Genomic DNA, 17,987 nt, shown 5'->3' on the forward strand with positions numbered 1-17,987 from the left:
CTCCCTCATGGCATAAAAGATGAGTTCGTTCCAGAAGTCCTTGACAAAGATGCTGTTCTCATTTTGAGGTCACTGCCCTTGTGACGTAATCATCTCTCTAATATGGATACCCTAGGTGTTAGGATTTCACTGTATGAAGCTAAGGGGAGCCCAAAAGCAAGGCAGTAGTGAGATAATTCTGATGTGATAATTATACCAGTGACATAATACTGGGGCAGTAATTTCCTGGTTTCTACTAAACTGGATTATAAACCATTAAATGAGAAAATTATTTTGTGGTCTAATCCTTACAGCCTATCTATTTTCCTTGGATCAAAAATACTCTCCAGAATTATAAAACCTTTTTCTCGGTACTACAGATGAAGTGTCTATGTTACCAGGGAAAAAGAAAAAAAGAAAGGAAGGAAGGAAGAAGAAAGAAAAAAGATATGATTGGGTCTTTTTTCTAACCATACTTGCTTTGCATTCCTCTCAAGGCTACTACATGTTTATCGAGGCCTCCCACATGGTGTATGGACAAAAAGCACACCTCTTGTCCCAGCCCTTGAGAGGTGTCCCTGGGAAGCACTGCTTGACTTTTTTCTACCACATGTATGGAGCAGGAACTGGCCTGCTGAGCGTTTTCCTGAAAACAGAGGAAGAGAATGAAGAGCCCCTGCTGTGGAGGAGGCGAGGGGAACAAAGCATCTCCTGGCTGCGTGCGCTGGTAGAATACAGCTGCAGGAGGCAACACCAGGTAAGCCTGGAGGGAAGCCGGTCCACCCGGGAAACACGGCCCAAAGCACCTGTGCTCTCCGGTTTCTTGCTACAAAAGAGAATATTTTGCCCTTTCTCAGAGTCAGAGATAAAGGCAGGATTAGTTGAAGAGTAAACATAATTAGCCTGTTATTGATTAACTCTAAGCAGCGAATGGAAAATTAGACAGGGAGCTAAAGCTTTGGACATTCATGCATAGAGTGCTTGTTTTTTACAATTCAAGGATGAAAGGTTCCTATTCTGTCTTAGTGTATTGTGAATACCAAATGTGTTTCTTCCAAAAGCAAGTCTCCTTTCTTCCAAATGCACTAGTACTGCCCCTATTACCCATGATCCACTTGCACTTACCCATTACCCATGATCCATTTGCACTTACCCATTACCCATGATCCACTTGCACTTACCCATTACCCATGATCCACTTGCACTTAAGGACTTCTGTTCTAAGCTTCTATCTAAGAGTGCGTATGGCCCATGGTCAGTTTCTTACGCCTCTGTATGCATTACTATATTGCTGTAGAAAAAACTGGGATCTTAGTTCCAAGATCATAGTCATCTCCACCTCAGACCCCCAATTCTACATGTGTTATAGCAAGCCCCTGTCCTACATGTATCCAATCATTCCAGTAGGTGGGCCTAAGCAGCTACTGTAGCCTCGAAAGCCTAGACTTCACATAGCCACCAAAGCTAAAATTCTGGGGAGACAGCCTTCAGACTCTCCATTGTTCTTGAATTCATTCTGGAGAATTCTGGCATGAGCGTGCTCTCCAACTAATGCTCCAGCTTCCTTTGTGGCTTTGCTTCTGGGTGGTCAACCTTGTGGATCCACTCGGCTTTAACCACTGGCTAGCTGCCTGGCCTGCGCTCAAGTCTTTCTGCGAAGAGATAGCCAACATATGAGCTTTTTTTCTCACCACTCAACAACACAAACTGATTTTCTAAAGATCTAAACTGAAGAAATGGCGGCTCTAGTGGATAGCCATTTGAGCTGCTACGTTGATAAGCAACAAACGACAGGAGGAAGATGTCCTACTTCTAGGAAGGATCCTTCAGCTAAGCATAAATATTTGGAGACATATTAGAGAATGGCAGATTATCCCATGAACCATTTTTTATGATGTTATAGAAGGTAGCTGGGCCAGACGAAAACGTACTAATGTAGTTGATCATCATTCAGAGATGGCAGCTCAATCGTGTTAGGCCTCAAGACCCTTTATCAAAAAGTTCTTAAAGTGTGGTCCATAAACCAACAGCAACAGAAATACCTGAAATCTAGGGTCACCCAAAATGTCAACTTTCAGGCTCCACCACAGAACTCTAAATCAGAAACTCCAGAGGGCTTTGGAGCCCCAGAAATTTACTTCAATAAGCCCTCCAAGTGATGCAAGCTAAAAATAGAAAATCTCCAGATTTAAATGAATATGACATTTTGGTCATGGTATCCAAGCATTCACACACACACACACACACACACACACACACACACTCACAAAATCCTCCATTTTGCAGTGCAGAAGATCAAATTCATTACCTCACATATACCAGATAAGTGTTCCATCACTGAGCTATACTCCCAAGCTAGCATTGATTTTTCTTTTAACTTTTTTTTTCTTCCGAGACAGGGTTTCTCTGTAGCTTTGGAGCCTATCTTGGGACTAGCTCTTGTAAACCAGGCTGGCCTCGAACTCACAGAGATCCGCCTACCTCTGCCTCCTAAGTGCTGGGATTAAAGTGTACGTCACCACTGCCTGACTTCTTTTAACTTTTAAATGATGCTGATACACAAATGCTGTAAAAATTTGAGTTCTGGGAATTAGCACACAGGGCCTTTCATAAGATAGACTATGCTTCCGGGGTAGACCGTCTTGGACATTGGTTTTGTTTTTGTTTTGAGAAGTCTGGTCGTGTAGCTCAGACTGGCGTCCAACTCAGGATTCTCCTTACTTAAATTCCCATTGCTAAGATTCTGGGCATGCACCACTACGCCCAGCTTGAAGTACATTTTAAATGTACATTGGCAAAGCCCCTGGGGTGTCAGTTTAGAATGTTGCAGTTCAAAGGGTGCAGAACGATTATTAGCATCCATCTTTGACCTACAGGCCTATCATAATCAAGGGACTTTTCTGTGAAATAGGATATTCTGGAGGGCTGCCCCTTCTTATACCTGCAGAATGGCCAAGATCAAAAACACTGATGACAGCTTATACTACAGAGAATGTGGTGTAAAGGGAACTCTCCTCCATTGCTGGTGGGAGTACAAATCTGTACAGCTGCTTTAGAAATCAGTATAGTGGTTTCTCAGAAAATTAGGAAACAACCTCAAGATCCAGCAATACCACTATTGAGTATATACACAAAGGATGCACAATCATACCACAAGGACATGTGTTCAATTATGTTCATAGCAGCATTATTTGTTATAGCCAGAACCTGTAAACAACTTAGGTGCCCCTGAACTGAAAATGGATAAAGAAAATGTGGTACATTTGCACAATGGAGTACTACTCAGCAATAAAAATAATGACGTCTCGAAATTTTCAGGCAAATGGATGGATCTAGAAAATATCAAATTGAGTGAGGTAACCCAGACCCAGAAAGACAAATATACTATGTACTCACTTACAAATGGCTTTTAGTCATAAAGCAAAGAAAAACCAACCTATGATTCACAGAGAACCTGACAACAAAGAGGGCCCTATATAGGATCTAAATAGAGAGGAGAAAAAGACAAGATCTCCTGGGTAAATTGAGAGCATGGAGGTCACAGGAAAGGATGGAGGGGGATAGGGGAGGAAGGGAGGGAGCAGACAAAAATGTATAGCTCAATAAAAACAATAAAAATTTTCATCTAAATCATAAACTAATGTAAATGACATGGGTAGAACACATATATCTTCAGGACAGTTGTCACTTCCCACAGACCTTTCTGGAAGATTCAGACACTTATTATCCATTATTGCAACATCCTTGGAGCTGGTGATCTATTTTTCTAGAACAAGAATATATGATTAGTTGTTTTCTTCAAGCACTCGAAACTCATGAAACAGACTGCCCTCCCGCAAGGCACACTGGGCTGTGCCTTTGATGTTATGGTATTTAACATAAGTGACTCACTATTTTTGATCAATTTAATTACTTTATACAGTATTATTTAGCTTTTCCACCTAATACCAGTACAAAGGTAGATTCCATGGGAGATGAAGATGAGGGGAGCCAGACAGAGTGTTCTAATCGGGGTGGGTTATCAGGTTCCTGATTAAGCATCTCTGGAGAACCGCCTAAAGACACAAAGAGTTATGAGGCATCATACTTTACGATGAAATAGTTTAACTCCAAATAATCTAATTGGAATTTGTGATTTTATTTTGTTGTTGTTTATTTTATTTTAGAGACCTGGTCTCACTATGCTTCCCTGACTGGCCTCAAGCTTGCGGTATAGCCCAGGCTCTTCAAGAACTCACTAAATAGTCTAGGCTGGCTTGAATCTGTAACGGTTCTTTCACTTTAACCTCTTGATTTATGGGATTATAGAGCCAGCCTAGAATTTGTAATTTTGTGTCCTTTTCCTTAAAGTCAACCCCACCAGTTATCTAAGTTTTTAGAGTCACAAAGTCTTGATCGTCCCTGACCAACACAGTTTTATCAGCTTGACTCTGTTTCTAATAAAAAAGTCATTCTTTTTCAGATCATTTTTGAAGCCATTCGGGGAGTGTCAATAAGAAGTGATATTGCCATTGATGATGTTAAATTTCATGCAGGACCGTGTACAGGTAATATTTTCCTCAATTACATATGTTTGATCGGAAGATGGATTTTATAGTTTCAAACTATAAGAATTCAAAATCATCTTTTCTATAGAGAAAATAAATATTGTCTGTCTTTCCTGACAGAAATGGAAGATACAACTCAACAATCATCAGGATATTCTGAAGACATAAATGAAATTGAGTATTAGGAAATGATCTAAATCGGATTAAATAGACAAAATTTGTGCCTCTCTTCAATCAAAGTGAAAACAGAAGAAATGAATACTGGATATTCTTAACTATTGCATAAGTTGAAATGACTTCAGAACACCCCCTTTCATTACTTTTGAAGAGAGAGAGAGAGAGAGAGAGAGAGAGAGAGAGAGAGAGAGAGAGAGAGAGGAGACTCAGGGCTTTCCTTTTTTTATTCCCCTGTGCATTTGACAACTGTTACTGGAAGTACAGGCTACTGCTTTAACATAGGCCATTTCATCTTAATTTGGGTGCCAATTAAAAATACAAATGTACTATGTTATAGTCATTTCAAAGTGCACATATAAAGGGCACAATCAAAATGAATGTGCTTATTTAAGTCTGCATTCAATGAATGTATTGGGAGACTAGGAATTGGTGGTTTTCCTTTTGAGTTTCAAGTACAAAAATTTTTCTTAAATAATGCAACGTGTCAGTAATATCTGCAAAATGAATGCAGTTTACTTATGGTAACAGATTATTCCAGAAATAAGGCCTCATTTGTGTATTTTATTAACAGAAAAAGCTATAAATCATTACTATTTCGCTATCGGTATAAGAAAGGAGCTCTCACAGAGCCCAGGTTAAGTCCATACGAATTAATGCTGCAGTATAAGGCACTGCCGCCCTCTTTGCTTTCCCTTTGAACTACCTTGGACAGTTACTATGAGTGCACGGGCATTAATGCACCTCTTCAATAAGGCGAGCATGAATTTTTCATGTATACACACCCAACAATTTTAATAAACTTGTTCAACAATTTGACTGATTTTTATGATAAATGTTTTGGTGAAGTTTTGAGTAATATGTAGTCAGTTACATTTACTAAACTATTGTTTTCTATTTACTTAGAGAATTGTATATACGTGTGCAATTTGTGGCCAAGTAGCTGTTGTAAAACTTCAAAATTACCTAATAAAAGATCATTTGAAACTCCTTTCATTAGCAATTAACTCTTCTACATTATTTGGTTTTATCAGAACACATTCATTATATCATTGCCAATTCTAATTTGCATATCTATTCTGCCATGATTAGATGTCTTAAGTTACCTTATTAACAGCACCAATGCTGCAATTATTTATATAATAAATATTTAAAGAGCATTTTATTTCCTATAAGAAAAGTTTCCTAAATTTTATCACTAGAATTAAACTATAATGACATAAATTCTTTTCTTTTAGCTTTTAACATTAAATTTACTTGTTGGAGAAGTCCACATGAATGCCATAATGCAAGTGTTAAGATTCTGACCTTCACTTAAGAGAGCCGCTTCTCTCCTCCTACTGCATGAGCCCTGGGGACTGAACTCAAGCACGTCTACACCCTGACCATATAGCCAACCCAGGACACAGACTCTGTTGTTTACTTTTATGTTCTTAGTGCCCAGGAACAAAATTGAACGCGCAAATGAGTTTAATCTCTCCTTTATCCCCTGAAATGGAAATAAAATTAGCATTTTCATAATTCAATGATGCAGCACTTGCTAAACTTGAACAAGGCCTAGGGTTTGATCCTAAATACCATGAAGACAAAACAAAATGAAATGATTGCCGGGCAATGGCAGCAAATACCTTTAATCCCAGCACTCGGGATGCAGAGGCAGATAGATCTCTGTATGTTCAAGGCCAGCCTGGTCTACAAGAGCTAGTTCCAGGACAGCCAGGGCTGTCACACAGAGAAGCCCTATCTCGAGAAACAAAAAGCCAAAAATGAAATGACTGAGCATCAGAAGGTGGAAAGCAATGAAGTGGTGGCCTGTTGATTTCTCAGCTTTGCATGGCTATAAATCTATTGGCCTCATCTGTGAAGAACACTATGCCTCTCTGCACATCACAGTACTTAGAAAACAAAACTAATCAGCTGCACAAAATCAACATCTTAAGGTTTATAAGGAAAATTATATTCACCTCGTAATAAAATATTTTTATTAATAAAATTTGTACTATTATGATTAATTAGCCACAGGGGTACAATTGGAGTTTGACATACACTAGGCAACATAAATCCTCACAACATCGTTCCCACCGATAGCTATAGCTACATTTGCTGAATAAAGGAACATAGACTGTGTCTCCGGGACTCACACACACCTGAGTACATAGTGAGGCATTTGTTCTATGTGATGAATGAATGAAGTAGTTTACCGGCATCCTTGATGGTGACATAAACGCTCATGGAATCATTCCAGCGAACATTGTTGAACACCTACTGTTTTCAGATTTAGGGCAAATATGTTTTCACACAAATTAACTTTTTCCCGACAACCCATAAAGTAGATCCAAGCAGCAGTTCCATTAAATAAATAAGACAATTAAATCTATTCAAGATCAGTAGTTAGTGTGAGGCCTGCGTTTGAAACCAAGCCTGTTGCCTTGCCCGCCCTGTGTTCTAATCTTTCTAAAATGCCCTTGCCAACCTGCCAGCTCGCCCGTAATCTCCAACAGCAACACGGATTATAGACTAGTCGTAGGTTCCTAGTTTCCCTCTTCTAGGGTTTATTGGCTATACAAATAGTTCCAATATGGAATTAAGGGGATGACTTGGTCAGTAAAATGTCTGCCATACCACCATGAGAGCCTCAGTTAGGGTCCCCAGGCACCCTGTCAAAAGTGTGACATGACGCAAGTAGATGAGCTCCAGAAAGACCCTGTCTGGAAAAAAAAAATGAGTTTAGCAGGTTGGAAAGATGCCTCAGCAGCTCAGAGAATTATTTGGGGGCAGCAAGGAAAGAAGTAATTATTACCGGCAGTTGCTAAGAAACAACCTGCCATTTTTAGAGGCAGGGAGGTGAAAAGCGAGCTGAGTGACTCACCTTCCCTCGTTTATGTTTCTTTACAGGATCCCACTGTTTGAAGCCTCGGTTCTCTTTCTAAGTGGCCCTTAGCATTCCTTTTGCCTATATTTCGTATAGATGAAAATGTGGACAGATGGTAAGCACAGCATCATTTTCCCAGGTTCAGACATGCCCCAAGGAAGGTGCACTAGTTACTAGATGCTACTTAACGATTTAACCCCAGTCATTGCATTTTTCCTACTCTCCACCTAAATCCCCAGGCTCTTTAAATAGAAACAGCTTTCTACGCGGATTGCCTTTGCTCTTACAATCCACCATCTGCAGTGAAGGTTATTTATGTATAGAAAGGAGGAATGGCGTAGATGCCAAGAAAACAGTACCTCTGATGCAGTGTCTGGCTTAAGATGGATGAACAGAGTTCAGGGATGATTTCTTAAAGTATCTATATTCTGGGCATCTTACCAAGCATAGAGGTTTGCAAAGATGCTTGCAGATTAGGGAAGAGGTGAGATACAAGACATCCAGCAAGCACAATTTCAAGAAATAAGATGTGATCATATGCTCAGAGTTTACGGGAAAGTCTAGGAGGGGTATCAGACAGCAGAGATCCATAGTGTAGCATTCCAGAGACCTGGGTGCTTTGTTGTCTTACCCTTGGAGGGATAAAAATGGGCTCCGTAACTTCTCATCCGCATACATCCAGATGGGGACAATAAGTTTTCATAACTTGTAAGTGTTCTGATACTACAGAATTTCTGGTATGTGGATCACCATAAAGATGCAGCACAGTTCAGAAATTGGATTCCCTGCTCCTGGATCCTGGCTGCCTCCATTCAAATCCTGGTTCTGCCGCTTACAAACTATAATCGACAGCAAGTCTTTTACCCTCTTTGGTTTCTTTTCCTGCTTTGCAAAGTGGGGTAAAGTAGTTGCTATGAAGAATCACTGAAAACAATAGATGGCAAGATGCGGTAACACATGACTGCAATCCCAGCACTTGGGGGCTGGAAAAAGGAGAATTGGAAATTCAAAGATGTCGTTGGTTCTGTAAGGAATTCAAGGTCAGCCTGGGCCATATAAAACTTGGACTCAAAGCCAAGAAAAGCCAACAAAATGCCCCAAAACTATAGCAATATAAAACCTACAAGAACTTAGACACATTTAATTTCTGACACAAAAGTCTTCCCGGTTTATGTGATTCGGAATTAGTGAAATTTCAGTTAAATCTCAGTTATTTTTGTGTCACTTTCTGTATAAAGAAACTGTGAGCTTATAGTGCCATCTTAAGGATAAAGCAACCATATAATCTCCTCATGCTGCCATCGTTTTTAGCACCGGGTGCTCAAGACTCATTTTAAGTCGTAGTTACAACGTCTTCACTTTGCTCCCACCACAGCTGCTGACCGTGCCTCTTCTGAACTTCACATGAATTTCTCGAAAACCTTATGTTAAATTGTACTTCTTGTTTATAGAACTATCTTTTCAAAAACTGTCACTTAACTTAACTTTCATGAGATATTTCTGGATTGACTGAATGTCAAGAAAAGCACTTACTTACCACTAGTATGTGCATGGGTTCCGAATACGAGAAAGTCTTCTTGGAGGTCTATAATAATTTTATTGGTCCTTTCTATGAATTTATCTGGATATCACTGTCCCTAATTTGGCCATTTTCTAACACTTCATTTTTGTTTTGTTTTTCGAGACAGGGTTCCTCTGTGTAACTTTGGTGCCTGTCCTGGAACTAGCTCTTGTAGAACAGGCTGGCCTTGAACTCACAGAGATCTGCCTGCCTCTGCCTCCCTCCCAAGTGCTGGGATTAAAGGCGTGTGCCACCACCGCCGGGCTCACTTCATAAATTTTTAGACTGCACCATGAATGATTGCATATTGTAAAATATGTAATGGATTAAACCCAACCAAACATCTCTTTAAGATTTTCTAAATAATCTTTAAGATTTTTAAGATTTTCTAAATAAAGAGAGCCATTGAGATGACTCATCAAATAAAAGTGCTCACCATTAATCCTGATAGACTGAGCTGAATTCCTGAACACCATATGGTGAAAGGAAAGAATAACTCCTCTAACCTCCACATGTGTGCATCAATGTGTGCTTGCACAGAAGCACATGCATGATAGATAGATAGATAGATAGATAGATAGATAGATAGATAGATAGATAGATAGACAGATAGACAGATAGAGTTAATGAGGTAGCATTGAAAAGAATACCAAATATATTTTACAATACATATATATACATACATACATACATATAAATACATTGCTGTTCAAACATCAAATTAAAATATGGTAAGAAATAAATGCTGGGGGAAGGCTGAGATGGTTCAGGAGTTAAGACCATAGAGGCACGCACACATTCACGCTGACTGCTGCAATCTACCCAGGAGCCAAGATGAGCGATCAGCATTTTCTGTCATTTATTTTCTTCCTGACAGACATTCTGACTGGAATGAGATATAATCTCCAAGCAGTTTCAACTTGCATTTTCCTAATGGCAAAGGGTGTTGAGCACTTTCTTAAAATATGTATTGACCATTTGCATTTTTTAGAAATCATTTTCTAAGAATTATTTTTCCAATTTATGCCAATATTTTTGTCCAGGTGATTTGGGGTTTTAGTTTGAAGTGTTCTTGTTTTGGTTCGGGTGTTCAGGTTTTCTAGTTCTTTGTAGATCCTAGATATTAATTCCTAGCCAGCAGTCTAGTTGGGAAAGCTTGCCTGCAGCTCCACAGGTTATCTCTTGTTTCTTCTTCTGTGACGAAACTTAATGCTGTTTTAGTTGTCATGTTCAAGCATTCAGGATCCCCGATTTCTTTCTAATGTGTGTGCTATTCTAAGCCATCACTTGTATGGTTTTTATATCCTCCTGCATTGTTGAAAACATTTAGCAGTCCTAAGGACTTTCTGAAGAATTTCTCCTGGTAAGTGTACATCACTTCATCTGTAAATACAGATTATTTGAATTCTTCCTTTCCTAGTTATATCTCAGCCATGAGCCACCTTTTCTGGGATGACTTCTGCCACGATCCTAGCTGCAGTGGATTCGTACATTCCAGAGTAGAGGCGTTGGGATTAGAAATGTTAGGTAGGAAGAACAGAGATAAAAAAGAAACACACACGGGATAGTACCGGGAGGGCAACTCAGTGAATCCTGAATGCTGAATTTTCTGAGTTCTGAGTTTTTCTATGTTGAATTTTCCACACTCTTTTATACCCCAGTAAAAAAAAGGGGGGGGGGGGTAAGAAGGCAAAAGACTGCTTTAACATGACATAAAGGATGACCGAAACAGTTTCTTGTTTCAGTACTTGAAATATCAAACCATTAATTCCTGAGAAAAGCATTTGATGTCTGGGGCAGTGAACACACCCTAGACCAAGTATCCTGTAGTCAGCCCCCCTCTAACTCAAACCTATTTCAAAAGAAGGAGCAAAAGTATGCTTGAATTCTCTGCCCTTTGGTCAGGGTGGGGCAGGTCCACCTCTAAGGGCCTTCTTAAACCACCAAGTAACCACACCCTAGGTCAGAATATTTTGTTTTGTAGCCTAGTCCTTTGTCAACAAATTTGAGAGAGCAAACAAGGCTCAAACTCTCTGACCTTCAGACAAGGTGGAACAGCTCACAGTTTTGGGGTCTCCACATATCTCCTCTATTTTTTTTCTCTCTTCCAATTGCTTTCTCTATTCTTATTGACTTCATGTTTCTCTCTTGCCACTAATATATATGTGTGTGTGTGTATATACATATATGTGTATATATGTATGTGTATGTATGTATGTATGTATTATATTTTGGTCTGGGCATCCTAAATTCCTCTTGTATTTTTATTAGCAACATCCCCATAAATCTTGGAGACTGGTTGGTATGGTTCTTTTTTAAAGATGATTTATTATTTTATTTTATTTGTAGGGCTGTGTTGCCTGTATGTATGTCTGTTCACCTAGTGTAATTGGTGCCCTCAGGAGCCAGAAGATGACATTGGCTCCTCTGGAACTAGAGCTATAGGTGGTTATGAGCAATTATGCGGGTGCTGGGAATTGAACCTAGTTCTCTGGAAGAGCCATAAGAGTCTTTAACCACCATCTCACCAGTCCCTCCTTTTTTTATTTTTGAAATATTTTCTATGCCTTTAAAAGGAGATTGTTCCCTCTCTTCCATACATCCATAACTCAGTCTTTACAGAGTGTCACATACATCTTGAAATTTAAATTATTAGTTTATCTTTGTTCTTTGTTGATTGTTCAGATTACTCCACCTTGTCTTCAAGCTCGGATATTTTGTCCTTCCCTCACCCATTCTGCTGCTGAGATTTTCCCCCAAGCGTTTTACTTGACTTACTGTGGTTTTCATTTCCAGTGTTTGAGATTAGTTTTCTTCGGTATTTCTCTTTGTAGAATTTTAACTTCCATATTGCATTACTTTCCTTATTTCATTCGATTGCTTGTGTCTTGAGCATATTTATAATCTTCTGACATTGTTATCTATGTAGTTCAAAAAATAATCCTTCATGATAGAAGTTCAGGTGTCAGGTATAAGTGCTATTTTGCTTCAAGTAGATATTAACTGAAATAGCTGCCACAAGTGTTTGGTATTGTCATTATGTGTCACACTAATCGAATTGTTCTTAATAAAAACCCAGAGTCAGATATTAGGGGCGGGGCTGAAAGCTGAGATATCAGAGAAGCCGTGCAGCTAGCCACCAGAGAGACCTTTTCCCTCTACCTAATCCTCACACCAAAAGGGTGATCCTGTCCTCAGACTGAGACCACTTATTGCATCCTCAGACTGCATCTCCAGACTACATCTGAGTTCCTGTCTCTTCCCACCTTACATTCCTCTCTCTGTCCAGCTATATTCCCTCCTGTCTCCACCTCCCTAGTGCTGGAATTAAAGGTGTGGGACTCTCAAGTACTGTGATTAAAGGTGTATTTTTACCACTGCCTAGCCTCTAGTTAGTTGCTTAGCTCTGCACTCTGATCTTTAGGCAAGCTTAGTTTGTTAAAACAGAAACAAAATATCACTACAATTATGCAGTTGTCATACTAGACAACTAATAATAGCTATGGGAGATAAAGAGATGGCTTAGCAGTTAAGAGACTGACTGCTCTTCCAGAGGACCTGAGTTAACTTTCTAGTACCCACATCAAACAGCTCACTATTGCATGTAATTCCATCTCTAAGGATGCAATATCTTTGCTTCAGCCAGTACCTATACTCACATGCACATACCCACAAAGAGACCATGACTTAAAATAAGAAAAATATTTTAGGTTAACAAATTTAATAAAAATACAAAATTTGTAAAATAAAAAAAACGTGGCCCCCTAAACTTTAAAAGCTATTTGAGAATAAACAGCCAAGAATAACATGGAGTATATCTAAAGTTTAATTAATAAGATTAGGTAAGAGAGGAGAAGAATGGTGGAGAAGAAATAAGTATTATATAGACTATAAAAGGGTAAAGTGCGTGTGGTCGCAAGTTAAGTATTAGATTGATATTGAAAAGCTAGGGTTTGTGAGAATAAGAACTATTTTTAATGAAAGAAAATTGGATATCAACATGTAGAAGAATGAAAATAGATCCATTTCTATAGTCATGCACAAAACTCAAGTCCAAATGGATCAAAGACCTCAATATAAAGCCAACCACACTGAACCTCAAAGAAGTGGAAGTGGGAAGTACACTGGAGCCTATTGACACAAGAGACCACTTCTTAAATATAACCCCAGGAGCACAGACACTGAGAGAAACAATTAGTAAATGGGACCACCTGAAACTGAGAAGCTTCTATAAGGCAAGCACACAATCAACAAGACAAAATGGCAGCCTACAGAGTGGGTAAAGATCTTTACTAACCCCACATCAGACAGAGGGCTAATCTCCAAAATATAAAAGAACTCAAGAAATTGGTCATCAAAAGAACAAATAATCCAACAAAAAAATGGGGTAGAAACCTAAACAGAGAACTCTCAACAGAGAAATCTAAAATGACTGAAAGACACTTAAGGAAAAGTTCAACATCTTTAGCCGTCAGAGAAATGCAAATCAAAACAACTCTGAGATTCCATCTTACACCTGTAAGAATGGCCAAGATCAAAAACACTGGTGACAACCTATGCTGGAGAGATTGTGGGGAAAAGGGAACACTTCTGCATTGCTGGTGGGAGTGCAAACTGGTACAACCCTTTTGGATATCAGTAGGGCAATTTCTCAGAAAATTAGGAAACAACTTAAGACCCAGCAATACCACTTTTGGGTAGATACCCAAAGGATGCTCAATTGTACCAAAGAACATGTGCTCAACTATATTCATAGCAGCATTTTTTGTCATAGCTAGAACTTAGAAACAACCTACATGCCCCTCGACTGAAGAATGAATAAGTAAAATGTGGTACATTTTCAAAGTGGAGCACTACACAACAGAAAAAAATAGCATCTTGAAATTTGCAGGCAAATGGATGGATCTAGAAAACATCATATTGAGTGAGGTAACCTAGATCCAGAAAGAAAAATATCATATGTTCTCACTCATAAGTGGCTTTTAGACATAAAGCAAAGAAAAACTGGCCTACAATTCACAATCCCAGAGAATTTAGACAACAATGAGGACCCTAAGAGAGACATACACAGATCTAATCTTCATGGGAAGAAGAAAAAGACAAGATCTCCTGACTAAATTGGGAGCATGGGAACCATGGGAAAGAGTAGAAGAGGAGGGAAGAGTAAGGGAAGGGAGCAAAGAAAAGTATATAGCTCAATAAAAACAACAAAGAGATAATTTTAAAAAAGAAAAGAAAAAATCAAGAGGGGTAAAGTAGCTAAGAGGGGAAAGTTAGAATAGTGCTGTGGCTATGAACTTTTGGAATTAAGTTATGGAAGGTTATATTAGCAGTAAAGGAAGATGATGGGGTAAAGATGAGAGAAAGAAGAACCAAGGTAGGAAAGGGGGCAGAAAGTGTATGAGATGTATCTGAATAGTAAAGAATGTAAGCAGGCTGCTCGTTCATTTCTGGTTGCCCAGACCGAAATAATCCCACAGAAACTATATTAATTACAACACTGCTTTGGCCTATTAATTCAAGCTTCTTATTGGCTAGCTCTTATTTCTTAAAATAACCCATTTTTATTATTCTGTGTATTGCCACGAGGCTGTGGCTTACTGATTAAGGTTCTGGCAACCGTCTCTTTGGCAGGTACAGGACCTCTCTTTGCCTCCATCTACTCTCTCTATGTCTCTTCCAGTCTGACTAATTCTGCCCTGCCATAGGCCAAATGATCTTTATTCATTAACCGATAAAAGCAATACATATGAAGAAGGACATTCCACACCAAAAGAATGCCTTTAGTAAATTTGGTGGAGACGCAGACAATGTCCTAAAGCCTAACTGAGCAATATAAAAACAGAAGCAAAATCATCATGACACATATATAAAAGTAAAAGATAAATAATAGAAAATAAGAGACAAAAATAATTTTTATGAAATGAACTGCTGGCACAGTTGTTCTAAGCAGACAGGTGAAATTCTAAGATCACATGGACTCAAGCAGATCCATGTAGAGGTGTGTAGCTGAGGGGAGAATGGCAACCACTGATTTCTGAAGCCTCAGTGTTCTGGTGGAGATCTCTGCTTTACAAGTATTTTATTGAGAATTTTTATTTCTATGCTCATCAAGAATATTAGTCTATATTTCCCTCTTGTGCCCTTATCTGAATTTGGTACCAAAATGACACTGGTTTCTAAGTGTTCCTTCCATTTCTACTTTATAGGAAATATTGGTGATGATCTCTTCTGCAAAGATTTGGTAGAGTGTGGTAGTGCTTGTTGGTTAACCCTGGGCTTTTGTTCTTTGAGGGACTCTTTATCACTACTTCAATACCATTGCTTTTTATAAATGTGTTTAAGTTGCTTATATTTCTTGCTTTAATTTTGATAGGTCATATATGTCTCGGAACTTATCCATTTCTTATAGCTCTCCCAGGTATTTTTTAAGTATAAGTTTACAAAGTATTGCTTAATGACTGTTGGGTTTCATTAGTATCTGTTCCAATGCCCCCCTTTTCATCTCTAAATTATTGGCTTGGGATTTCTTCCTCTATATTAGTCACTTTTCTATTACTGTGAGAAAACACCATGACCAAGGCAACTTATAGAACAAAGAGTTTATTTGGGCTCATGGTTCCAAAAGGTCAGAGTCCATGATAGCAGAGCAGAAAAAGCAGGCAGCAGGCATGGTGGCTGACGCGGATGTTGGTGGCTCACATATTGAGCAGCAAGCATGAAACACAAGGAGTGATAGTAGCGTCTCAGATTCACCAATTCCCATCATTTTTTTCAGTTGTTTTTCTGGTTAGTTGAATTACCGGTTATCAGGAGTTAGCTGATTTACTGTGTTTTGGAGGATGGTTTCTTTTTCCTATGCTGATCTGTTCCTTCCATGAATCATGCTCTTCTCTGTGCTTTCCTGAATAAGACTATCTTCCTCCTGTGTGCTGAAGATTCTTCAAGTGTCTTCTTCAGTACCGGATTGTTTGCTATGAATGACTTAAAATGTTCTTATTTTTCTATCAACTTTAAGAGGTAGCTTTGCTGAATATAAAAATATTAGTTGACATTTACTTTCAGGGTTTAAAATTTATCATTTCCTTGTTTTTGGGGGGGGGGGCTTTTAGTGCTTCTCTTAAGAGATCTGATTTATTTATGTTGGAATGTGTTGTTGATGTTTTACTCTTTTGGCTTTTGGAGGCCCATCTCTCGGCTCCCAAATAAATCACACACAGAGGCTTTTTATTGCTTATAAATGCCTGGCCTTAGCTTGCTTGTTTCTAACCTGATGTGGGATACTGTGAATATGTTTTAATACCACTGGTTAATAAAGAATCTGTCTTGGCCTATGGAAGACAGAATGTAGCTAGGTGGGAAATCTAAATAAAGTTATCAGGAAGTTTGGGAGATGCCAGCAGCCACCAAGGAAGCAAGATGTGAGGTAACAAACCATGAGTCTTGTGGTAAAATAAAGTGTAATAAAAATGGGTTAATTTAAGTTGTAAGAGATAGTCAATAAAAAAAGTCTGAGCTAAAAGGCCAAACAGTTTGTAATTAATATTGCACCTCAGAGCGGTTATTTGGGAACTGGTGGACAGGAGAGAAACCTCCACTTATACCATCCAAGTTTTTCCTTTTTTTTTCTTTTTTATTAATTAATTAATTTATTTAAAATTTCCACCTCCTCCCATCCTCCCATTTCCCTCCCACTCCCCCCATTCCTCCTCCTCCTGGCTCTCCAATCCTAAGTCAGGGTGCCCTGCCTTGTGGGAAGTCCAAGGCCCCCCTCCCTCCTTTCTAGGAAGGTGAGCATCCAAACAGACTAGGCTCCCAAAAAGCCAGCATGCAGTAGAATCAAAACCCAGTGCCATTATCATTGGCTTCTCAGTCCGCCCTCATTGTCAGTCACATTCAGAGAGTCCAGTTTGATCACATGCTCGTTCAGACCCAATCCAGTTGGCCTTGGTGAGCTCCCATTAGATCAATCCCCCTCACGGTCCTGCCTTCTTTTCTTATATTCTCCCTCCTTCTACTCTTCATCTGGGCTTTGGGAGCTCAGTCCAGTGCTCCAATGTGGGTCTGTGTCTCTATCGCCATCCCTCGCTAGATGAAGGTTCTATGGTGATATGCAAGATATTCATCAGTGTGTCTATGGGAGAAGGCCAGTTCAGGCACACAGAAGACATTACTAGGTTTGAATGTTTGTGACCTACAATTTCTATGTTGAAACTTAAATTTCAATGTGATATTACTATGAGATAGGGACACAGGGAGCTAGCAAGTCTTTTGGGTGCAGTCACATGAGTAGAGTTAGTGCCCTTACGTGGGGCTAGCAAGACCAGAGTTCTTCCTTTAGTTGTGTGAAAACAGTGTGAAGGTATTATCTGTATGTAGCAGATCCTCATCAGACACTGTACCTGCTAATGCCTTCATCCTGGGCTTCTCAGTTTACAGAACTGTGAAAAGTAAATTTCAACTGTTTAGAAAGATTTGACATCTTCTTATAGCAGTTTAAGAGGGCTAAAACAACAATATTCTAGTGAAAAAAACATATTTATAATTCTTGACACTAACCATGTCTGCCAACTTTGGGAGTTTTTGCAGAATTGGAAAGATGACATTTAGAATGGTGGCCTCTGGTCACTCAATCCTTGGGCAACAAATACAGTCTCTTTGTGATATTTATATGCCAACAAAGAGAGGGTGATGGTGTTAACTGGCGATTTCCATGGGAGTTAGTTTGGGAGTTGGTTCTCTTCTTCCACTGTTGGTTGTAGGGCCTGAAATCAGATACTCAGGCTCTTCAGGCAAAAAATTTTACCTGAGAAATTGAGAAGTCTACTGTCATGGCTCACACCTCATTACCACA

The 17,987-nt window shown here is 39.2% G+C and overlaps 1 protein-coding gene across 1 annotated transcript in view; it reads left to right on the forward strand.

The window, feature by feature from the left end:
• Mamdc2 (MAM domain containing 2) overlaps positions 1 to 5,691 on the forward strand; it is a 146,641-nt gene extending 140,950 nt beyond the window's left edge. The window contains exons 12-14 of the mRNA XM_087908031.1: positions 477 to 736; positions 4,442 to 4,526; positions 4,647 to 5,691. Coding sequence (XP_087764157.1) covers positions 477 to 736; positions 4,442 to 4,526; positions 4,647 to 4,711 — 410 coding nt within the window. The 3' untranslated portion in view covers positions 4,712 to 5,691. The remainder of the gene's footprint in view (positions 1 to 476; positions 737 to 4,441; positions 4,527 to 4,646) is intronic.
• The last annotated feature ends 12,296 nt before the right edge of the window (positions 5,692 to 17,987 follow it).

Source organism: Myodes glareolus, chromosome 7, assembly GCF_982192425.1.
Source record: "Myodes glareolus chromosome 7, mMyoGla1.1, whole genome shotgun sequence".
In the NCBI taxonomy this organism is placed as follows: Eukaryota; Metazoa; Chordata; class Mammalia; order Rodentia; family Cricetidae; genus Myodes; species Myodes glareolus.